General features: G+C 38.6%; 1 protein-coding gene across 1 annotated transcript in view; it reads left to right on the top strand.

Annotated features, from left to right (window-relative positions):
* Positions 1 to 26,007, top strand: part of CALCR (calcitonin receptor) — a 125,675-nt gene that overhangs the window by 41,132 nt on the left and 58,536 nt on the right. Inside the window, exon 2 of the mRNA XM_008494146.2 lies at positions 22,421 to 22,508. Within this exon, the coding sequence (XP_008492368.1) occupies positions 22,461 to 22,508 (48 nt within the window). The 5' untranslated portion in view covers positions 22,421 to 22,460. The remainder of the gene's footprint in view (positions 1 to 22,420; positions 22,509 to 26,007) is intronic.

Raw genomic sequence — 26,007 nt, 5'->3', positions numbered from 1 at the left:
GGAAAGTACAAATGTTTCCTATTACAATCTGTTCAATCAAGAAGCACTGCTCTTTAGTATCATAACATATGTTCTCTTGTTTACTTCAAAATAAATATACCCAAAGCTTGACTCAACCAGTGGCTCCTAGGAGAACACTTGACTGATGCATGAAATGCAGTGGCTGACTCCAGAACAAATGTTGCTGTTCTCTTGAGTACAGCTGTCGCTTAGCAGTGTTTGCCTTTCTCTCTTTAAAGCTTTTTGACAGAAGTTTCTGAAAGGCAGAGCTTAGACTTCAAAAGAAAAATAAAGTCTAAGAAAGATAAAAGAGGGCTAGAAGTGGCTTGCTAATTCTCGATGTAGTAGTTCAACTATGCACACTTGCTAGCAAGGAAGAAAAGAATTGCTTTTTTTTTGCATTGCTCCTATAATTCTACTGAGGCAGACCCAATTACAAATGAAACTGTATTGCTGAGTTTATATGCTAGAGGATTCTAATCTAATGTTTCACCTAATTAAATTCTAGCAGGATAAAGGAAAAGCACTGCTCCCTAGAGATTAGGGTGGGTGCATAATTTTAATATCCATGTATACTGTGCAACTTTATGACAGCTCTTGAAGTAACTGGGTAGAAGTTCTGCTAAAGCTGTCTTTTATCTGAATATTCAAGAAACCTTTCCTGTCTCTGTGATCAAATAATTTTCGCACCCCTCTGGCCATAAACTTCATCATTCCATTCTCAGCAAAAGGAAGAGACAGGTTCTGGTTGAAAGAATTAGATAATTCTCTGAAATTAAGTAAATAATCCATGTGGAGTAAATGCCCCACAGATATTTTCCAGGTGACACAAATCAGATGGGTAAGAGAGGCATCAGATGTAAGCCAGGTCTTGGGCAATCATTCTTGAGACATCTATTGAGAGCTTTACACATCATCCCCTAAAAACCATTGTGTCAGCCTGTCTCATGCATGGCACTCCATGCATCTGTGGGGAAAAGTGGGAATGCAGAACCAGATCTCAGGAAAGAATACTGAAGTGAGGGATGTGTGTTGGGGTGACATGCCAAGCATTGGAGCCCAGCTCTCTGAGAAGAGGGGACCTAATATGGTTGACAGCTCCAGAACCCGCGTTCTTGAATCCTCCTGTGCTAGCAGAGGCTCACATCACCTCTGTCTTGCCCAATCCTGCTCTTTCAAGCCTTGCACTGTATGCAGCACATTCATGCACAGGTGCCTTCAGATAACAGGCAACTTTCCCACTGGGATTATGAGTAATATCCAGGTAATTGTGCCAAACCTCTGCTCATACCTTTGGCAGTGAGGACAAGCATCAGTTATAAATACATAACACAGAACAGGAGGTATTCCATTTGTGGCAGTTTGTGGCACCCTGCTTATCTGTATTTTTATGTATCTATAGACTACCATCTGTGAGATAACTTTATAGAAAGAAGGAGTGTGCCACAAAATAATGCAAATATGTGGGAAACAGCACCTAGATACTACACCTTTATTCTGGTGTTGTTTTTCTACAAGTTAGCAGCATCGTCTTTACTCTGCTCTTGACCTGATCTGACAGAGTGAAAAGAGCTGTTCACAAACCATTCAGATATTCACAGGTATTCTCACAAGTATACTTGAAAGAATGTACTATACTCAACACCATGCACTTGCACTTGTCAACCATGAGATGAAAGCTAACTTGAAGGCTGCCAATACCTTTTATGCACAACTATTTGCCCAGCCACTCTTATGTGTTGTTCTGCTGTCTTATATCTTCTCCATCTCCAGCAAACAGAGCTTGAAACCAGTGTTTTCATAAAAACTGAGCATATAGAAAAGGCTGCATGCTCATGAAGGATGACTGAAGCAATGAGTTTTGTGGAAACTAGAGAGGAACCACTTGTATCTTACGTACAAATAGCACTATTAAAAAGTCATTTATATCTTAGAATTTTATTCTGTGATGTTTTGGTTTCCAAACTTCACATAATAACAGAAATAGCTTGCTTATTTTTATGTTTCATCAAGGGAGATCTCAGTTCACTGACTGAAGTGATGTTGGAAATCAAGAGGAAGCAATGTCAATTTATTTGCTTAGTTGTTTTCAGCCAGTCTGTTGAAGTTCAACATTATTGTTATGATTTTTGAAGGATCTGTTCTGACAAGGCACCACTTGTTCCAGAAAGGAACAAGACCAAGGAATTTTAATAAGAAAGAAGGCTTTTCGATTTTTTTAAGAGGGCCACATTCCAGAAAGAGAATCACATCCAAAACCCATCTGTCCTTAATTTGAGCTCTCTGTAATAAACCGTTCCCTCAAAAATTGCTAACAAACCTTTCCAAACTATAGCTTCTCATGAGAAGGTTGTGAGAATATGAGAACCAAACACTACTCTTGGACTTGTTACCAGTTCAGTACATAATGTTTCTCTTCTGTAGGACTTCAGCCTCCACACCTGAACATCCAATGTACTAAGTTTCACTGCATTTTCCATAGTTTTTATGAGATCAGAGAACTAAAATTTGAAACATTCCTAGGCAGGTGGGACTAAACATTCTTGCTAGGGTTATAGGACACACCTTAGCCTCATGTCAGTGTAGCAGCATCCATATGCTATGCAAGAGCTGTTACCATGGGGTGCCTGCTGAAACACCTTCAGCTACTCTTTCCACCCTATGAATGTCTGGAAAAATCCTGAATTCAGCCTAATTGGCCTGAAAGTTCCTTGCAAATGGAGATTTGCAATCCGTTCTCTGTAGGTGTAATATCCAACTATCTTTACCCCAGAAGAATGTAGAGATACCTTTGAACTTAACTTTGATCCTGTCATTTTCTCCCCTTTGCACATTCAGATCTCCCTGGGGAAACTTAATGCCATCATTGCCACTGTGCCCCTGTTTTCAGTATTGCCACAGTATCCCACTGTGTCCACTATGGTACCATTTGGTACCATTTCAGCGTAGTAGCTGAAAACACACATATCCATGTAACAGAAATGTAAGCTGTGTAAAGCATACCATGTATAATTGCGATGCAGTGGCTTTATCACAGTTAAATGACAAAGAATAAATAAAAAAGCTCCCAAGTCTTGCATTTCTTGGCATTGATTTGAATGATCCATACAACACTGAAATAATAGACCTTGTGAATTAATATTGCAAAATTTGGACTGCTGGGTTTTTTATTAAAGCCTTCTTCCTGCAACACTCCTAAAAATGTAATTGTAATGGAAATTGCTTCTGCTAGGAACATAATAAGCCAGGTGAAAGGAATGAATAAAAACTCAGTTCAAAATAGCTCAAAAGGGTATGGAAATCTTTGATAGAAATCCAGCTACTGGGGTGTAGAGTCTTTTTAAAAAATGAAATGTGCATTTTTACTGTAACCAACAAAGAAATTATTGCTGGACCCTTTGACAATAGAGTTGGGTGATGCAATGCAATTATTTCTTTCATGTGTGATCTACAGGTTACTCATTTGATGGATTTAATATCATAAAATTGCTTTATAGTAAATAGCTATACTTTATTTTGTGTATCCTAAGTAACTGTGTATGCACAGTTAGAATGTAAATGTATTTCTAGTCTGAATCAGATATAACAGATAATAGGCCATTTTGTTATTTTTTAATGTTGCTTAGGTGTTTGCATCAAAATGTATTTCTGTCTCATTATTTTGGGGACAATACCAATTTGTCAAAATAAAAAAAAAAACACCTGCAGGAACATACATTTCTGTAATTTTCTTATATGGAAGTTTACTTGGTTCAGGATGGACTATTTACAAACAAACAGAAAAGGGTAGAAAAACTGGATGTTTTCTAAGACTAAGACTGGTATGGGTGAGATTGTAAGGGTCTAATCAGAGTCAGGACAGGATGGAAATTGATCATCTACATTTTACTGGGCATGTGCTGAACACCACGTCTTGCCCATTTATAGATTGTTCTCTTTATTGAAACTCTCAATGTCTTTATGAAATATTAACTCAGCCAATTGACAGGTATTGATTTGAGTGAGTGTAGGAAGTAATGATGCAGCACTGTAGCATAACAGAGCCCAGTATGAAACCTCAATTGATGCAAAAGTGGGTTTATTTCCTAATAAAACCAGTTTTGCTCAGTCACACTCTTGTACCACATTTTCACAAGCTACAGGATGTGTGCACCGGAGTCATCTGTTCAACATACAGACACCTCGTTGTACCTGGTGATTGTCCAGGATTTCTTAAAGTTGCTTCAAATACAAGGGATAGAAGTTGTTGAATCCTCCTCCCTTCCCTTGTGTCCTTCTTAGCTTGGAAATCCTTGCCAACATTGGATCTGTCTGTTCGTACCATTTGTAGTACACAGTGATTGAGATTTCTCATGTGTCTCCTGTCCACCTCTGTGAATTATAAGGATTTGGACTTTGTTTCTGTGTCCTTGTATGGGTGCCTTTGGGCCCCTGCTCTCCCCACCATCATCTTGAAATGCACGGAGTCTTTGCTTTAGTCTTTTAGTCTGCCTTTGTTTCAGGGTGTTCCTTCTTTCAGTCTGTACTTTGTCTCCTTGATGCTGGGTTCCCTGAGAAGATGCACATAACTGAGCTGGCATTTTGGTATCATGCTAATATACCTGACATCAGCACATGCCATTCCTATAACACTTCTCCTGGGAGTTGTTCCTTCCAGTGCTTCCAAACCCAGATATCCCCAATCATTTTTCCATTCAAGTGATCCTAACACTTTTGAGACATCTGATCCTTTATCATCTGCTCAGTGTGAGAAGTGCTTGAGCTGTGAGAACATGGGCTGTAGCCAAGCTGCTTGCTCTTGAGCTCATGCTGGTGGATGTAGCTATCAGCTGTGGCATTTAAATTCACAAAAACAATATGTGATTCAGATTCAGAGAGAGAAAAATTCAATAGTCAGGTACCTTGACTTCCTCAGTTGTCTAGTGTAAGGATTTCCTCTTTCTGGTTGAACTACTGGTATCACAGTCTGGGGAGTCAGCAGTTTGAATAACAAGTAGTAGGAATTAAACACAACTGGAGAGGTGTTACAAATCAGTCTTTGTAGCCCTAACAGGGGAATTGTATACAGCTTCACATGACTATATGTAACCATAATGCTGGTACAGGGGTTTTTTGACTATTTGCTTGAACCATGTCTTTGACTTGGACAAATGCTGGTTTGATGTTGTCAGGATTGTTTAATTGCAAATATTGTTTTGGAACACTCTATAGCACCCTGATTTTATCAAACAAGGGCAATGCTTACACTTCTTGTTCCTGTGCCCCAGAAGAAAATCTGCAGTTTTATAAAAGCCATGAGGTGGTATTCTTGTGACCAATGTAGAAAATCATAGATTATGTAGAAACAGATATTTAAAGGTTTTAATTTATACCACTTTAAACTAAACATTTAAAACAGAATGTGAATGAATTGTGTTCTGCTGTTGCCTGTTTGTCTCAACTGAGTATGAAAGAAAAGATGGAAGTATAGCACAGATACAGCCATCTCAATGGGAGCTGGCTCTGACCTGCACATTATAATGTTTCTAACATTCTTTTCTTAAAATAACATGAAAGGACCAGATTTTGCAAGTGACATTTCAAAGAAGGGCATTTAATATTCCTGGGTCCATCTCATACTTTCAGGCATCCTTTGAGAGTGCCTTTACAGAGAGAAGGGAAGGCAAGATGCCAAGAGGGACAGAAGATGCTCTTCTAAGAATAATAATATTCATGAGAGGTCAGGCACCAACTTATTAGCAGAGTCATTTAAGCATACTTACTTTGTGCTTTAAGTGTTAAATTGCTTAGAAGTGTTATGCATTAGAAAGTAACAGCTATAAAAAGACAAGCATGATTTCTTTTTTTTTTGTATTATATTCTACTTTTCCTCAGAGTGAGGAAACTCACCTGTTCTTTTGGTTAAGTATAAAGCAAGACAATAATGCTTTCTTTATTTGCTTGCTACTGTAATTTGTATCACTAGTGATGTTAAGCCAGTCAGTTCTAGGAAGGGGTTTTGTTGAAGGGGCTTGTGTTTCTTCTAATATGTGATTACTTTGGATGTGTCTAAAGTACCATAACAAAATAAGTGCTGGCCACATCTTGCTCATACTGAGCTGATCTTTATCCCTTGAATGGTGACACTGAAATTAATTTGTCCTCTGGGTAAGTGAAAGGCTCTTTAACATGAGTTACAATGTCACCATTCAGACTGAGGATCAGGTTTATTATGTTAATTGATAGTCTTAATTAAACATTAGATCAAATCTCCACACTTATCTCTGGGTAAGAATGCTGTCACAAGTGTCTCACAATAGAAGCTTTGGGATGCAACACTGATTCAGACTGACCATATCCACCAGCCCTTGTTTGCTCCTAAGAAGGAATTTGTCACCTGTGAATATCTTTTTTTCCCCTGTCTTGGTCAGGACACTACTGCTGCTACAGTGAAGTGCTTAAGCCAAGTCTCCAAGCTCCACATTCATCTCCTTTTAGACAGAAGTTATGGATGTGTCTTTCCTGCTTGTGTTCAAGCAAGGATGTACCAGCACTACCAGCAGTACAAAAGGCAAAGGTATAGGATTTCAGAGATAGCATTAAAAATTAAAGTAAATGAAAATATATTTAGGAAAGGATGTAAAATCTTAGTAGTATTAGACTCTCATAGAGCTGCCAAAATCAATTGCTGCCTCAAGAGGTTTTTCTATAGCTGACATGGCTGTGATAGCCAACTTCTGACACTAATTTGCATTTCATTGCTGTTATACATTGCTAAGATATTTGATTTGCCAAGATTTCACTTGCTATGAAACCAGTGCATTGAATTCCTGTCCCAGCCACACCTCTGTCTCCAGTAGAATGTAGCAGTAAGGGATGGATAACGTATTTTATGAGTAGGTGAATTCCCAAGCATTTGTTACAAGAAGGATTTAGGATAGGATACATCCTGTAGTTAAGATACAGTAAATAAGTTGATGAACTCACACAACTTATATTTTTATTCTAGCAAAACCAACTTATTCAGGCCATTTCCTTTTTTTGGCCAGGAAAACCCTCCAGTATATGATAAATGGATTTCAGTATGCTTAACATTTCAGGGAAATGCAGAAATTATAAAGCTGTGAAACAGAAGTCTCCAAGTAGAGATTCATTGCAGAGTTTGTAATTAAACCCCAAGGAAGATTTTTGTTGATAACTCATCATACTTTCATCAATCTGGACATGCATATTCTTAGTTATAGTTGGTGTTCAATTAAAAGACCAAGCACCCCTCTAAGGAACGGTTTGACTTAGATGAGCTGTTTTTCTCTTGAGATTAAAAAGTGGATCTCTTTGTGCAGCAGTAGTACTGACCTATATGGGATTAACTCCCACTTACCTATCATAAAGAATGAGTGTTATATTTCAAATTGTTCATATCCTGTGTCTCCAAGGCAAAGCTGGGGGGGGAGGGCAGTTCAGGACTGGTATTTTATTAAAGTTACAGTATTGATTTGTTTAAAAAGGCTGTGGAATTGAACTGTGATAGCTTCTGAACAGTGCAGTTTAGAAGTTGAAAAAATAGGCAGGCCTCAAACTGAATAAAGCACATTACTGTATTTCATAAAGCTGGTGGAGCCAGATTTCTGTGCTGGTGATTCACTTTGGACTGGATGAACAGAAAATATAGTTATCCAATTTATTAGTGCATAAGTACTTTTATAATATTTATAAATTAACTGATCTTGAGGGCTTTGGCAGTTGAATTAGAAGGAAATGTTAATGAGAAAGTGTAAATTTGCTCAACAACTTAAGAAATTTATGCTTTGAGGAACTTTTTTCAACTTTCTTTTATCTGCTGCCAGAAGGAAATGGTCACTCTTGCTCTGGGTTCCTTGTGCATGAGATGCTCTCCATTCCACTATAGCTGCAGTGGTGCCACTCAAAGTTGTGGCCAATTCTCAGTCCTGAGATGCTCATCCTGGTGTTCTCCATCTCGTTACTCAGGAAGAAAACAGGTCAGGAAGCAGATTTTCTAGATGAGGGAAAGGAGAATTGAGTCAGTTGCTCCACAAAAGAACTGAATTATCGTTTTGTCTTTGAGACACCCCCATCCACCTCCATATGTAAAGTGAAGGAGATGATCTGGACTGTTCTTTCTCTTGCCAGCAGTGATGGTGACCACAGATTAGAAATTGCATCATTCTCACTTAGTCCACACAAAGGAGACAAAACAATTTGTACTAAAGGTTAGTAATTCAGAATTTGCTGCACTAGGTCAGATTCATTTTTGCACCAGTCTGGTGGCTTGTTTGAAGCTTTTACCAGCAGTAGACATTTCAGAGGAAGCAATGGTTGCCATTGCCAGCAAAACAGTTGAATGCAGGCCAGAGAAATATAGAAAAACTTGTTCTGGTTTTGTTCATATTGTGTCCGAAAGGGTAAGAGTCTTGCTAACATCCATGCCCTGCTTGCAACTTGTACCACAGCTTCTGTCTGCAGGATTTAAGCTGGATCCTTTCCTCTCATATAGCTCCAAACCAGTTTCTTCCTGCAGTCGTTTCCTGTGCCTTTTCCAGACTCACCAAACAAAAATGAGGTCTTGCATAATGTGAGAAGATGAAATCAACTGACACCAGGAGATTCACCAGTCACCTAGCTATAAAACACATCTGCACCACCTGGATAGCACAACAGGAAGGAACTTTAAGTGGCTGCCTATATTATGTCCCTGTTACTTGCAAGCACCTTTGTGACTGTACCTCAATACATCTGTTGGTTGCATATCACACACAAAGTGTTGGTTAAAAGCATGGATAGCTGTATGTGTACTGCTGTGAACATAAAACAGTTGGCAGATAAAACTATAACCACTTCTGGCTATTTTTTTTTTTCAACTGAAAAATTGATCTAAAAGGTAAAAAGAAATATATACAAAATAAGAATCAGTAGTAGAGAAAGCAATAATTTATTTGTTTCTTGGGAACTAAGGCCCCTCTGATAGTACTGTCTGGGTGTACATGTATGGACCTCCCTCTCTTCTGTTGATAACTTTGGAATTTGTTTTTGCTAAACTGGACATGTGTCAAGGATCAATAGGTTTCCTTAAAAATGGCTGGACATGTAGATGATGGAAACTCAGTATAGATGTCCTGTGAATCTCTTGATTGAGCATGTAACTGCCTATCTGCATAGGGCATATTAAATATCTCAGCAAACAGAATATCTGTGATCACACTTTGAGATTAGTCTTAGAATACAAGGTCCTTAAGAAAGAAAACTTCATTAATTCTGACTCTTCAAGAACATACTGTTTGCATTTTCTTCTGGGTATAGTTTCAGGGGGTAGAATAAAAGATTGGTTTTGTATGACATTTAAACTGCTTTAGTTAATTAGACTAAATTAGCTAAATAAAAATTTGCATGTCAGCTGCACTATAAAAATTGCTACACTTGACTGTTAAAAAAAATTTATTTTGTTCCCCTTAGATAAAACAAAGTGAACCTTCTGTGTGTCTCACTTGATTTATGCTTATTTGACCATTTTACTTTTTTGTTCTAGCTGTCTTCCTAGTACATTTGTTAGTTAAATAAATGACTTCTAAAGGGTCTGCTGGAATTTTTTTTCAAAGAAATCAGATTTCTTACATTGCATAGAAATTAGGAATGCTATTTGTAACAGATGTTTAGTTAAGTAAAAGCTGTTTGTTTAGTAAGAATTACAGTGTATTTTAGTCTTAGTTTTAGTTTCATTCTTAAAATTCTCAACTTTTTGTATCCTGTCCTCTATTTTTCACATTCTGAACAGATGTCTTTGTAAATGTATGAAAAGCAGATGAGAAGAATACCACCTTTCCCATCATTGTCCCTTCTTCAGTCAAAACCTCAAGCTAGCAGGGTGCTCCAGTATCACTCCTATCCTGAAGCAGGATATTGCCTTCCTTCTGTAGAGAGAGTTGTGAAAACTTTTAAGGCTTTTGGACTGTAAAGGTAACACGATTTGCATCCTCAGTCCAAATGCTGCAAATTCCTCTCTTCTTCCCTGTGGCTGTGAGAAAGGAAGGAGATACTGTTGTTTTTATATGAAAAATGTATTAGCACCTCTCCACATAGCACAGAAAGCTGCAGTTCAGGTCTTCAGTTTTCAGACTCTTACATTGCTTCAGTTCCCTGCACACTTGAAAACAGGATTACACCTGTCTTGACATTAATTCCTAAACCTGTAGATATCAGAGAAACTGTAAACCTTAAGCATTTCCTCTCATTTTGGCATAAAACAAACAGGAATGAAATGTTTGACAGATAATTCTACACCAGTGCTTGTCAAGGACATTTGCTGCACTAGATGAGGCATAAAGTTATTCATATAGCTCTGTCCAGAGAACAGAAAGCAATACATCCAGCTCAGCTCTGGTCTTCTCTTCATATCTTTTGTGTCTCTAACTGCACCAAGGATGCTAGGACATACAGATTTTATATGACACGGGCAACAAGAAAGGTGAAACAAGAGTATAGAGTGACATGAAATTGAGAAGATAGCTTAGAGATTGCATTATTTTTGAGATACCGGTGTGGCATACTACTGAAGTAGATTATTTTATAGACTTGTGAAAAAACAGTATCTGTGACCTGTTAAGTAGAGAGGGAATGGTGTATTCTTCATTGTGATGTTATCTGTCATCACAGGTAGAAAATGTATCCTCCTGTCAGCAGGAGAACATGCTCCTGCCTTCAGAGAGCATACCATATACTTGAGTCTCATGTATTTTCTGCTAGAATCCCTTTTTTGTAATTATTACACAAGCTGCCTGACATATTTGCCTGCATCCCAAAGCAAATGTTTCTCTATGGAAGTCCCTAAATTGTGTTAAAAAGGTGTTCTAGTTCCTCAAATAATTTTAGTGACCAGAATCTCTAGGCAGGCTGTTCTATGTAAGGAAGGCATATGTGACCATCTTTGCAGGGCTGATTTTAAACACAGCAGTTGTTGCTAGCATTATTTCAAATACTAAAATAAATCCTGTGCTTTATTTTCAAGGGAAAACAAGAATTTTACATGGCTTCATTAAAAAAAAAAGCCTGAAGACAGAAATAAGTCTGTCCATGCAAATTTAGAAAGTAGTTATATAAGGTCAGATTAATTGACTTGATCTACCAGTATTGGTTGAGTGTGCTTAATATTATTATCTGATGGAATTGTATCAGTACAGATAGCATTAATTTTCACAACTCTACTTCATTCCCATTGTAGAATTTGTTTTCAATCTTATGGCTGGTTGGGAAATTTTTTCCTATTTTTTTACAATTTTTCTTGCAGTGAGGTGCAACATCCCATTCAAGTCATAGATAGTGAACCAAACAAAAATCCTTAATTTGTATCCAGGAAAGCAAAAAGAAATAGCTTAACTTCTCTTCTGTCCTTAGAAATCATAACAGTTCTTTTTGATATTGCACTACCACAATCCACAGGGGTTATCATCCTGTCTCTTTGGAACAAAAAAGGTTATTTCCATGTCTGACACCAAACTTTGGCAAGCTGCCAGCACATGAGTTTGGCTTCTGAAAATTTCAAGAAGCAGCCCAGTACAAGGATTTACTATGTGTGAGAAAGTTGTATCCCCCAACACAGTTTATCCCATGATTTTAGCAAAGGGCGGGAACTTTGTTTTTTCCTTGGAGCCTCTATTGGGCTTTGTGGATCTTCAGCTTGTGCAGTGTGCAGAAAGAGTTCAAAGGAGGAAGACAAACTTGCTGAGTGCAGTGGTAATAAATCTGCATTGAGATTTTGGGAAAGTGTGTAAGAATTTTAATTAAACTACTTAGCTTTCTACCAAATCCTAATTAATAAATGTGATTCAAGCAGGGCATGGTTGTTTTTGTGGATGGTGTTGTGTGCCCCAGCTCAGAAGTACAATTATCAGAGAGGTGATTTTGGTAAGAAACCGTGATGTGTGAAAGTGTTGGTCTTTTTGTCAGCTTTGCTCACTGTGGGAGCCTGCTCTTCTCTTTGCAGCATTCTTCTTTTTCTCTGTTTCCTCTAAATTCCTTTCCACTGAAATCAATAACAAATGCAGACCTTGTTTGAATGGCAGCATATGCCCAAGGAAGATCAAAGTTAAATCAGAAAAAATATTTCTTATAACTTCAAAATAAGTTCAGAACCGATAGTACCTAAACAGTTTTCACAATCCATTTACAATTTATGGGGCAGATGTTTGTTCCTATTTCATTATCAGTATTTAATATTATTAATTATTAATTAATATTATTAATGACTGAGCCCTGCAATTAAGTCTTGAAACACCACTAAGAAATCAATCTACTTCAAAATATTTTTTTTGTTAAAAATCAGTTTAATTATGTGTTTACATTGATTCATATGGAAATAAATAGAAGAATAATTTCTCCCAGAAAATTTTCCATGTCTCACATTCCTTATTCCATCTTCACAACTTTAGGCTCAGATGTTCAGCAGCCAATGGCTGTTCATCTGTTACAAATGCTGCTGTGCAATGTCCAAAATTCCGAAGTGAGATCAGCCTGAAGAGTTGTGATGTCAAAAAAGAAGTTGTCGAACAATCTTACCCCAAACTGCTACTACTATAATTAAAACACCATATGAAATATTTATTTAGCTATAAACATCAGCTTCAGACACTGACTTCTCTCTGGCAAAAGAACTATCAGTGAGATAGTTCTTTAGTGAGATACATACTCTATTGTATGTAGCACTGATGGTACCACTTCTCTTGCAGTGATTAATACCTCTATTCAAACTGTGCTGCCTGAAAAATCACAGTCCTGCTCCTCCAATGTAGGGGAATTCTTCATTTGCTTGGGTTCATTGCTGCTGGTGTTCTTACTTTTCTTTATGTTTTCAAAAGGATTGTGGCATTCCTTATTGATTGCAACTGAAACTGTATTACTTACTCCATTCATTAAGAGGGGAAGTTGAATGGTTTAGGTATGATGTGATCCCTGAAGCAGAAATGTAAAAGCTCCATAAGCATAGCCTAATTCTGTTGCAAAGCACTGTGGATTTTGCAGACTTACTACAGCCAGCTAGGTATGCTGTAAGCTATTGAGATAAATTTCACATAGGTATTTAACCAAATCAGTATGGAAAACAATTAGCACAATATTCATTGACAGTAAGCTAAATTAATGTTGCAATGTTCTGTACTAGTATGCTGTGAAGCTCTGTGCTACCAGTATCAGACTGAATTATGAAGATATTTAAAGAAGGTAGGAATAGTATCTTCTGGGAAAACATGTAGCTGGAAGAGGAGATAAGGGATAATGGGAAAGTGCTAAATATAAGGAAGGACACTAGGATTACTTGGTCTGGAAGAAGAGGTCTTAGGACATACAGCTGTGGTAAATCAAGTTCTGCTGCTTGAGTCTTTGCTGTGAGCTATATTCTTGAGTAGGAATAATCAAAATATTTTACCACAGCTGAAATATCAGCTTATTCAGCAACTCCTTTTACAAAAAATTACTTTTGTAGACCACTCCATTCCTTCTGTTCCAAGCAAGACTATCAATTCGCTATAAGATCCCAGCTATGCAAGAACAAAACTTTATTTTCCAGTTCCAATCCTGCTCCTGAGCTCATTTTCTCCTTTAGGGCGACATCTTCTTCTATTAAAGCATTTTGTTTTCTTGTCCTTGTAGCTCTGTGGAACAACTGTTTAAATGGGATCAATGAATTAGGCTACAGAAATGGTATTATATTGCATGTATATATATCAAATGAGTTAATAAAAAACTCAAAAAATTAAAATAGGAACACATAGAATATGTGGCATTTACATGGCATTTTTGCTTGTGAATGTGCAATGTGTGAACTGTACAATATGCAAAACTAGATCTTAATCCAGAAAATGAGTTGGCCTTCTCACTACCTTAGTGAAGGTCGTTCTCTAAGTAGAATGCAAGATTCAAAATGCATCTAGAATTAGAAAGATCTAGACTGTTTGAGGAAAATATTTTTTAGCTGCTTTTTAATTTGGTAGTGCCTGAAAAACATACTTCATCGAAAGGTTAAGTGCTTCACAAGGGTGAATACTTGGCAAGCTTTGGGCAAAAGCTTGCTATTATATAAAAGTTTGCTATTATATGCGAATAAAAGCCTGAACTCTTGGCATCACCAGAAGGCCAAATCAACATCTGAAGAAGGGCAAAAAAGCCTCAAGGCACAACCTCTACAGATCCCAAAAGAGATAAGCTGTGTTAAATTCTCTGCATCTTGGGATTTTATACAGCCCTTCAGAAGGTTACACACACACACACACACACACACACACACACTTTGTATTCAATGAGGCAGTCAGGATGTCAAGCAAGGTCAGCCCTAGCTGCTGTTGGATAGATTGTGCTGACTTCTTTCCAAAGCCAGTAGAAAACTTTTCTGAATCTCAGTGCTCATCCAAATCGGCATCCTTTTGTCCTCTGTCTGCTGTATAAAGTGCTTGCCATGTGAAGGAACTTTGTATGGCAATGGAATTTATGGAAGCAACCAGCTATTATTTTTCCACATGAATCTTTTGATCATGGATGGATATTTGAAGTTATTAACAGCACAGAGAGGCTAAAGTTTCAGGTCTTTTTACTCATTGCCAGTGAAGTAAATATTAAAGTTGGCAACCTATTGTATAACAGGAAAAATCTTGCTCGAAATTACAGACTACTTCCAGGTTGTTGTTTTTTTTTTTTTGTTGTTGGTTTGGTTTGGTTTTTTTTTAAAAGCCTTACAAATAGGCTTCTATATTAGAGAAGGAATTTCTTTTTGTGTTTAACTGTATCATTTGTGGCCCAGATTACCCTTTGTCTTTGAAGCTGGATTTACTAGGAAGATCTGGGGCAACCCTAAGGCTAGATGTTAGGTGAGTGTCCTAATTTTTAGTTCCATAGGCTAAACTGAAGAACAACCTCATGGCATATGCACAAGTCAGGGCTGTGCTCAGAAAATGAAAAATTGATTCCATATTTTCAGATGACTCAAAGCTTGAAGGCTTTTCCTTGTTAGTGACTTCAGCGGTCATTTTGGGCTTGGTTCTAAATTCCCTCTGTAATGGAGCCAGAAACTCGATTCAGCAGCCCCAGCAAAACAAAACCCTGCTAAAGACACAGTTTGGCCATAGTACATCAAGATTTTACCAAAATCAAGCCTTGGCAAATGAGAGGAAGTGTTCAGGGTTAGTCTTTGTAGCCTTAAGACATACATGATGCTATAAGTGATCATAAATGGGCTTTGACTGACTTGCTTGAGAAATGCACTTGGCCCAAAGGCTTTCAGCAGGTGGGAGCCTGTCCATATGATGCTTCATCCACACTGTATCTCATAGACCTTGGATAAGAAGATGCTTCAGAGCAAACCCTGCTCCCCACCACTCCATGTCCAGCACAATAGTAGGCTGTGTATGACCTGTCTGAATAGAATCTCACACACAAAGTAGTGCATGAAAGGAAATCAAAATCAGATAAATTAATCTGAAATAATCCCAGTAATAGCAAATGGGACATTGACAATGCTAAGAGGCAAATAAAAAGATCTCTATTGCATTTAACATGTTCCAAGAAGCCAACATTGGTGATAATAAATCATTCCCAAGCTATGCCATTTTCCTTCTCAAGCTGTACAGGTTAGCTTCCCAGTGCTGTCTCAGAGCTCCACATAACATGTATAATGGAAGAAGAAAAACCCAGGGATCACAGATGGACAGTTTTGCTGCTTTGTATCTGCACAATGCAGTGAGAACACTGGTGCTTCGGAGGATCCAGCACTGTTACCCCCAGGACAGCAGGAGTGAGAGCAGGGTGTCAGGCTGTAAGCTGTGAGAGACAGCCCAAATTCTCATTGTTGTCCTCATTTTGCAGGATAGGAAGCATTCAATAAATGGAGGTTAATACAAGCAGAGCTTCCCTATCTGCCTAGGAATTTATTCATAGTAGCTCATCTTAGAAAAAAGTTGAAGTCAGAGACCAACAGATCCAAAGCATGTGTTCTGCTCTTCCTGATTGACAAGGTTGTGGTGAAAGGGCTTGTGTCTTGTTTCTCTATAGTTATATGTTCGATCTGCCAGAAAAAAAGCCAAACATGGACCTGAGTACTTGAGTGCCAATGAAACCAGTGTGGTAGGTAGCTGATCATTGGCAGTCACATATATTTAGGATCTGTGGGATATCTTTGACAAGACTGTGAACCCCACAAGTAGCTATGATAATCTTTCTGCCTATTAATGTTTGTAAGCAGAGGAAGAGGTCACCAGGGTTGCTGTTTGCATGGCATGGGGTCTGGCAGCTGATTTCCTTGACAGTTCAAAGCTAATGTTTGTTGCAAGTAATGACAAACCCTTCAGTTCCCAAGGTGTATGTACATGTTTCAGCCACCATCTAATTTAGCCATGTCCTGGCCTTGTTTTCTCACAAATACCTTGAGTTTCACCAGGACCCAGCTATTCCTCTGGGGCATCTGGATGAACCCTAGACTGCAAACTGTAAGCCTAAAAGGATGCTTGGGAAAAAGGAACCAAGGCTTTTTCTAAAATTTTCTAGGAATATGGGACTGAGTTATACCAGTAAGAGCTTGTATCTTTGGTCAGTTGGTTCCCATTCCTTCATCTGTATTCCTTGCTAATGCACTCTGATTTACAGGGGGTAAAAAAAGAAGAAAACATCAACCTTCTCTTTGCATGTCTCTGAAAACACCTGCTATGAACCTCAGCTGCCTAGTTATCATTGAAAATACACATTCCTATATCTTAATCTGGAAATCTTCCACAGAATTTTAATTTAAGTGCCTAATAGCTACCTCTTGGTAAAATGACAGTTCATAGTAATTTGGTAAATGTAAATTTGGTATGTAAATTGCCCTGTTGAACTTTAGTAATGCATGTGCAATGCCATAGTGAGCAACATGTGGATTTTTCCCTGATCCAAACTGGAAATTTAAGTTGTTACATTCAAGATAACCCTTTATAGTAATAGTGCTTTAATTCCTGACAGGGACAAGCTGTGATATTTAATTAATCTGTAATAACTGATGGAGATAATACTAGTTTTATTGACACAGCAATGTTTCCTTATATCTGCATCAGTCATTACATTGTTATAACTTCATCTGTCATTACACCTGTTGTAAAAATAGTCTAAAATGCAATGACAGCTACGTATCACATTTTATTGTAATGTAGGTGTTGTAACAGAAGTATCAGTTTTGCAGCAGATATCATATTTTAAGAGCATAGATTAAGATTTACCAGCAGACATAACTCTAAGCAGACCAACTGGTGTTATCTATAAAAGTTACAATTGCAGAGTCTTCTTCAGAGATTGCCACAAGAGGGTTTGCATGCCCCAAAGACTGTCTCTGTCTAGTAGGGCATTTAAAATACCCTGCTAGGTTCAGCTCTTACAGATCAATATTGACACATTCTGACTTCAAATCATAATCAGGTTTTCTATTCATTATTAGCAGAGCTGCTATAAAATTAGAACCAGACTCAAGAAAAAAAAGTATTGGTGTTTCAACAAAGGCTTATTTTTGTCAGGGCAGAAAGGAAACCTGCATCCAGCTGTAGCACAGGCTATTCTGCTGCCAGATGGGAAGAAAATGCTTTATATGTGTGTCATGTGCACTTGATTCATAACAATCCACTCACAGGATTTTTCACACTTTGTATGATTTATATAAAAACAGTTACATAATAAGAAAGTATAATATTTTCCTTGGGTTTTTGCCCACCTCAAAAAATATTTCTGTTTCTTTCTACTCTTGTCCAGTTTATTGGCATAGGGTATGGTTAAAGGAAAGCCCAAGGAAAAGTAGCACTTTCTTGTTGTCTGGTTTTCAATGGGAAAATGAAGCATCAAACATTGCAGCTCTGATGTAGTCCAAATGAATGGCTAAAAAAGATTTTTTTGTCACTTGATCTGTGTAGCTCAGAAATTGCCAATTTGCCATAGCTAATACTTTCAATTTGTTAAGATAGCACACACTGAGCTCTCCAAGATGCAGTTCACTGTCTCCACCAAGCAAGCTAATGGAAATTAATGGTGATCTACTTGAGTAATAACTTGAGTAGTCATCATGCAACTGAGCATTTGGCTCTCTGGTAGTGAAAGTATCTCCAAGACCACCAAAAGCAATGAGCTAAAATCCAGCAGGTGACCTAGATGCCTGCAGTTTTAATGTAGTGATGCCTTTACCTTCCTGACACCTGTAACTGAGAATTTGGAACCTGTAGTTCTCAGGAGATTTTCATATGAAAACTTCAGGACTGTTAGATAAAAGATCACAGAACTGTGTAAAGGTAATCAGTAGAAAATACAGGAATAGAAGACAGTAGATGTGTCTGCAAGCCTTTCTACTAGTTAAGAAATCCTAGAGACCTTGAGGTTGGAGAAGAGTACACAGCTATATTCCTTGAGAAAGATGCACAGGGAATGTAAGAAAGCTGTCTATGGAACTTGCATCCAAAGAAGGAAGTAGCAAGTGAATTTTCAGTTCCTGGGGATAGTGCAACAGCTGAAAAAGAGATGTTTTTTTGCATCACACTTCTGTGCTTCACCACAGCCTCCACAAATCCTCTTTTGTACTATTAGAACCATTTCTTCCTCCAAAGGTGTCAGCTCTGTTGTGAAAGATGGCACTGCAGAATTATAAGAGCAGAATAATGACTTGTTTACAGTTCTTCCTCCAAAAAGGCCTTTCTTAGAGTTTCAACAGATTCCAGCAAAGAAATGTTGCTCCAATACCCTCTTTTGAATATTCCCCCCTTATGCCCTCCTTTCTGACTAAAACTGATTTCCCTTGCTGGCCTTGTGCAAATATCTGTGCAGGGTGAGTTGTCCCACCTCCTGGGTAACCTGATGCTCCTTGTGCTCAAAGCCCTGTTCAACTTAGTACTGCAGCTGTAGAAATTGGGACAGAGCCAAAAGAGATGTCAGTAGGATTCTCTGCTTGTCCCCAGAGCTGCTTTAGCTCTAATCCAAGGTGTCAATGGCATTTCTATAATAGTGGAAGAGGGAACAATATCTTAGCACACAATGAGCTATGCTATGTTTATGAAAAAAGAGCATTCTAATTTAGAAAACAGACAGGGATTTCCTACATAATTATTATAAGGAAGAAAGGGTAAAGAATTAATACAAGAATGGAAAAGTGCTGGTCTTTAGCAATGTGCTTTTGATTAATGACTAAATATGGATGTTCTAAACCTTTAATGTGTGAAGCACATTATACTACCTTAACATCAAGCAAGGACGCTGTTGGACTGACACAGGAAGGATAAATAGTATGGAAAAATTAATCAGGACAGCACCTACTCTATGTGTGAGGCTGCTCTGAACTATCCAGACTCCCTTGGGCTGCAAGCAGGCTGTCCATGGGCAGTAGTCCCAGCTGGTGTAAAGGAGTAAAAAAGTGATGAATAGAAGTTCCAGCACAGGAGCTCCAGATCCCAGGGCACTGGAGTGTGCAGCTTTCCACATCCAAGACTGCCCATCGTGTCACACCTGAACCTGAACTGCAGGACAGGGGGGATAGTCCTGTGGAGATCCTGGTCTGTTCCTCCATCAGCAGGGTGACAGGGTCTATCTCCTGAGCCTCCCCTTTATGTGAATCTTTTTTTCTGCCCTGACTGTTGATCAACATTTTTTACCTGCGTGTACTTTTTCATTTCAGTGTGATCATCGTCTTTGATCCAATCTGAATCCTAACTTAAGTGTGCTGTAGTGCCACAAGCTGTTCTTATCATTAAAAAAGAGAACAGCCACTTCTTAGTCAGGACCTTTATACTATGTTTGTGAAAATATTGTTCAAAAATTGTTGAAATTGTTGTCACTGGAAAATACTCAAGTGAAAGAGAAAAGAAAAAGAGGTACAGGATTTAATGCAGCATGTCACCATGTCTGTGATTAGAGCTGACTAGAAGAAGAAAAACTAGAAATATCAAGACTATGAAATATAAAATTTAGTGTGGGAAATAATTCCCACTCATTTACTTGTATGTAGTATCATATAGCACAGTCATCACAGCTAACAGAGGGGAAAAATCATGTGTTCAATATTTTACAATTGCTTTTTTACAACTATTATTATTAGGAGAGATGGGAGGAAAATGCACTTTAAGTAGCTCTTTCTGTACGTGATAACAAATCTACACAAACTCTCAGGAGGATAAGATTTACCTACAGCTATAACCCAACATAGTATGGCAAACACTCCCAGCAGAAAGGACAAGAGACATAGATATATTGCAGGTAACTTCAATTACTACTCGTTTGGCTTATGCTTTCCAGGTCACAGTATTGTGCTGGGCTCTGTGCCATTTGTGGAAAGTGTGTTTTGAAACTATCAATGGTTTGTAAGGCAAAGTCCTTCCTTTACCCTATATATAGCCCTATATATATATATATAGCCCTATATATGCAGCAGAAGTAATGAGGACAGCAAGAACAGAGGCTCCTTCCTTGCTGGCTTTACACCACACTGCAGACCCTTTACAGTGCCAGGGTAACTGTATGAACACACATATTCATGTTTATGTCTGCTCATTGCACAGCTGACCCACCCCCATTGTTTATCTGCTCATGGATCTTTTTTTGTCAGTTTTGAACCAATGCACACTGCAGTGAATAGTCTGAAGATGCAGACAGTTCCAGACATTTTTCTGATTTAGCTGCAAGATTTTTGCTGCTGTTGACTTTTCTGCCATTGCTGATCAAATACAAATATACAGCAGACAGCTTAATTGCATATTATTTCTCTGTCATTTGCCTGTCCCATTGCTTCTGGCACATTAGAATGGTTCTGGCAAGTCTGAGACAGTAATAGGGCTACTTCTTATTAGAGGCAAATTCTTTGAACCTTCTTTTTCATCACTTTGAGTTTTATGTAATCTCAGTGACACATGAAAGAAACCCTCCCATTTGGATCTGGTAGGAGATTATATCCATTGAAGTGGAAGTGCCATACCTTTAGAATATTTTGAGATTACATATTTCTGCTTTAGATGAGGACAGTTATGACTAATCTCATATTTTTCTTCCCCTCTGAAAATGGGTTACTTTCTAGACCATTTAAAGATGAGAAAAGCTGTTACAGTACTCCTGCAGAGACAAATGTTGCACAAGGGGTTGTGTGGCTCACTACATGGGAAGTAAACCAAGCATCCTGGTCTGTGTACCTTTTTCCTGTTAAACTCATAGGTTTCAGATACGTAGGGTACTCATAGGATTGTTTAGCCTGCTAGTCTGAAAAATAAAGGTGTGTGAGTGCTCACTGTCCTGCTGTGGCCTAAGGTGAGGTTTGGTGCTCAACCCGGCGCCACAGGGACATTGGCAGGCACTGTGCCTTAACAAAACTGGTGTTTTTCACTTTATTGTAGAAGTTCCATTTTATAAAACTAAAGATGTTGTGTTAATGCAAAGAGCTTTGGTTGCTTCAGCTCCCACAACTGCGAAGCGATGTGATGGTATGAGGCAATGCCTGGAGATTTTTTTCCAGAAAGGCCAGATGGGTCTTGATTTAGGAAAAAACTAAAAGAAAACAAAAAAAACCTGCCAATCCAGTTCCCTCCAAGCCTGTGGAGTCTTGGACAAGCTCTTCTTCTCCAGTACTTTATGTAGCTGAAGCATTGTCAGTGCCCTCAGGGTTACATCTAGCCAGAAATTACCCAGCCCCTGGATTTCTCTAGCCCCATAAACATGCCTTCTGACCTACCATTATGCTTATCTGCAAGCCAGATATTTTGGGATTATTTTAGATAATTTTTAAAAAATCAGCATTCAGGTTCTTCCCAAGCCTGCAGCCTTATGTGCAGGTTAGAAGCAGCTGAATCATCTCAACCAAGAGAATCATCTCAGAGTCAGAGGCACACAGTGGTGCTGTGGGAGTGACTTTTTACAAGGGCATGTAACAACAGACCAAGTGATAATGGCTTTAAACTGGAAGAGAGTAGATTTAGGTTAGATGTTAGGAGGAAATTCTTCGCTGTGAGAGTGGTAAGGCACTGGAACAGGTTTCCCAGAGAAGGTGTGGATTCCCCCTCCCTGAGGTTGTTTAGGGCCAGGTCTGATGGGGCTTTGAGCAACCTGGTGTAGTGGAAGGTGTCTCTGCCCATGGGAGGGAGGGGGGCTAGAATTAGGTTGTCATTGAGTTCCCTTCCAACTCAAACCATTCTATGATTCTTAACCCAGATCTGCTGCTGGAAACATCAAAACATGAAGCTGTGCCCTATGTCAGATGAGCTTCCCAACAGAGATCCATGAAGGAGACCAAATTTAAAGCACAACCACCTCCAGTAAAATCCTATATTAGCACATACAAGGCTGGGGGGATGTTCACATACATGCAGTGTACTTCAAGTCTAAAAAGACTCAAAAACAAAGACAAGGACCTTATCTTAGCAAATAATACCTAATACTTCTTTTGTTTTTGTTGTTGAATTCCCAGAGGGGTCAGATACAAGGTGTCTCTCCAGGAAGATTCCACAATGAAAAAAACAGCCCACAGTTGCATCTTACTTATCATCCTTCTAATTGTAAGTATGAAAAAAATGAACTGCTCATGACACCTGTCAAATGAAACCTTGTAGTACTGTTGAGAAAAATACTGAATTATGTTTGCTGTACTGCACAAGTGAAGGAATGAATTCCCTTACCGGTAAATTTCAAAATAATGTTAATAAAGTTTCTAAATGAGTTGTTTCAGAAAATTTGAACTGGAAACAATTGTTTATTGGTAAAACAGAACTGCAAGTCTGACAAAGGTAATGCATATGATTTTTCATTTCTGTGTTTTACAGAAATATCAGTTTACTAGAACATACCAGTTTTGTGAAAACTTGCGGGCTTGAAAACATCCGTAACGTTTTTGTGTGAAACTTAGACTGACTTAAGTAACTGTTTATGGTTCCTCTACTCTTAGAAAAGCAAATGAAATGGAAAATGACAGTATAAAGTTTACTTATTCAGTTCAAATGCTGTTTTAAATTGTTTAATACCAATATTACCATTACTTCAGTGAATGTAACATGGCTGGGTAACTTCTATGTTTTCTGACTAAAAGCCTCTCAATGTGAGTTGAATTCTTTCTCTGATCTCTACTTGTGAAATCTCAAATTATTACCAATTATCATGGAATCAAAGAGATTACACGAAGTCACTTTGCAGTGAGATCTGCATCCTTCTAGATATCTTTGCAACAGAAAGCTCTCCAACTTCTGATCTTGATGGATAACTTAAGCACGACTTTCCTTACGTTTTCACTGTTCCAGTTTCTATATTCCTTCTTTCCCCACAGCAGTGCCCATACTATTGATCTACTTGGACAGCTCCTGGGCTTTTTATCTTCCAGTAAGGGAGAAGCCAACGTTGTAGAAATAGACCATGAAAAAGCTGGGGTTTTTATGTCACTTGCCAGAACACTGCTGTTAGATCAAATATGAAAAATATTTGGCACCACTCATCTTTCCAAAAATTTCCTCACCTGTAACTGGTGGAAAATACTCATTTTTTTACAACTTATTTGTGGTCTGTAACAAGAAAAAGGTGTTTTTCTTTCTCTTCCAAAATAACTGTTCCTATTCTGTTGCTTCTTGTAATCATGTCTTTTCTCCCAGAGCTTTAAGTCCCTGGGACTTATGTGTCAGCCACTGTCTGAGGCTGAGGAAGATACAGTAACCAAAGTGATTTGTCACACTGGTTATCTCTCTGTTCCTGTTCTCTACACACTCCACAAACTATTCTCCAGATCTTTCTTTGACATCTTTGATGGTTTTCTGTCATCCTGTTGTCTGTGTCCTGCACTCCCAGCTGATAACTGCAAGATGTTGCAAAGCAACACAATCTGTTGAGGTCTTTGCTTTCTCCTCCGGGAACCATGCTCTCTGCTTATGCCATTTGTAACACTTTAAATGCCAGATTTATCGCTTATCTCTTCTTGAGTATTTGTCCTAGGTCCTAGCTACAAACTCTACATAGAACCCACCCTTCCCACAGTCTCCAGCCTTTAGACCTGCCACCAAATGGATTTGGTACCTTCTTACAGAGACCATCCCTCTAACATAATGTCATTTTTTGAACAGAATAAATGGCACTTTACTCTTCTGTGTATGAGTCCATAAGAACTCTCCTTCATCAAAACCTAAAGCAGGAGTTGCTCCAAAACCTAATTTAGAATAAAACCATCTCCTCACTGTTTTACTCTTTGGTCTAGGATGCAGAATAATGACAATATTTGCAGCATAACCAGATATTCCTCTGCAATTCAAAGTGGATTCCATTAGAAATTTTACCTGTCGATTATTTCTTTGTTCACTTTATTCCTGAACCTGTCTAACTTTTGGTAGTTCTTGAGAGTCACAGAAAGTGACTACTATTTGTTCCCTCAAGTATGTGAGGTCCTGTGCACTGCAGCTCTTAGTTCCTCCCCTCAGTGCACATATCCCTATGCCAGAAACGAGGAGAAGGAAGCAAACTTGGGTCTCTTTCCTGCATGACAGATCAATTGTGTTGGACATTAAGAGATCTGTTTTCAACCCGATTGTGTCAAGTAAGAATTGTTATCAGCTTCCTGCAGATGATGGTTTGATCTTATCCTGCAAATGAGGACCAATGTAGTAGTTTTTCTTGCATATTCCAATGTTCTTGTCCTGAGCCAACTGTGAAGTGCTAAGTAAGGACAAAATATCTGCTGCAGCTGAAGACCAAACTATTGTTCAATTAGGACTGTCAGACCATGATTGTATTTTAAAATAAATTAATTATGAGTGAAAAATAAATTGCACAAGTTCATTAAGTCCAAATCTGTCAAGTTGTTACCAAGCTTCAGTCACTAAACTCTGCTCAGTCTGGTACATTGTGCCGAAAGGCTTGTGAATGATTCCCACCCACAAACCATGGAAAATTAATTATATGAAAGCCTAAGTGAAATTCTAAGCAACTGTACAAACTGCCATGTTTGGAACATAATTGCAGTAGGTTCAAGATGAGGCCATTGCTCACGGTGTACCCATTTGATTTTCACAACTGGGAGGACAAAGTCCACTGGTGCTGTGGTGTGGCCATGTGCTCCCTGGGCTCCTGCCACTTGCCCAGCTCAGTGCCTCTTTCCACAAGTGTCTAGCAGCTGTGTCTCTGCAGACACCCCAAGTACAACCCTTTTTCTGCTTACACAGCAGCTCTTCCAGCATCTGGTCCAGGGCAGGTGTGGCAGATATGCTGCTGAAGATCAGGCACAGTCTCCCTTGGCATGCTTCATCAAGAGCCTTGCTTGCTGTCTGGCATTGCTGAGAGCCCAGGGGCTTCCCCAGCCTTGGATGATGGGATCCCCCTGGGTGTCACCACCTGAGACCATGCCTTTGAAAGCTGTTGTTCAGAAGTGTGCATTTCCCTTTGTAATTTCAAAGGGAAGTTACAAAGCTTCAAGCTGTAAGGACGTGTACTTGCAAATTCTGGAGCTCTTCTCATGCAAGGAAAACTCATGAAAGCAAGATGCTAGTGATGTAAGGTGGTGAGAATTAGTGTGAGAACTTCAGACTCAAGTTTTTCACAGTTTTCCAAGAAGGAGAGGAACACTCTGTTCTATTTCAAGGGTTATCAGGACTTGCTGTCTTCATCTTTGCTTTTTAAAAAAATAAGAATGTTGCTGTGCAACCAACTGCCCTAAAGAGGCCTATTGAAAATTGATAATCAGAGCAAGCAAAAATCCGCGAAGTGTCCTGCATCCTTCCTTTAAGCACAGTTTGCATCAGGCTCCTCTGGGACTACAGCATCCTTGCAAACCCTACAGCAATGGAAAAGCACTGCAAGACTTATGAGTTTCTTTTCATTGCATGTGGCTGGGCTTCATCTTCTAGGGTTGATAATCTCATGCTTGTTTAAACAGCTGCCAAAATCTGCAATGTAAGTTGTAGGGGATCTCACAGTGAGATAATTTCCATCTGCTTTGACAGCAGCTGAGTATAGGAAAATTTTAACATTCAGCAATGAAGCAAAACATGTCATGTTGAGGTATTTTCCCAAAGAAATTGTCTGCTG

This window comes from Calypte anna, chromosome 2, assembly GCF_003957555.1.
Source record: "Calypte anna isolate BGI_N300 chromosome 2, bCalAnn1_v1.p, whole genome shotgun sequence".
In the NCBI taxonomy this organism is placed as follows: domain Eukaryota; kingdom Metazoa; phylum Chordata; class Aves; order Apodiformes; family Trochilidae; genus Calypte; species Calypte anna.
Note: the sequence above shows the minus strand (reverse complement) of the source record. Positions and strands in the feature narration are given on the sequence as shown.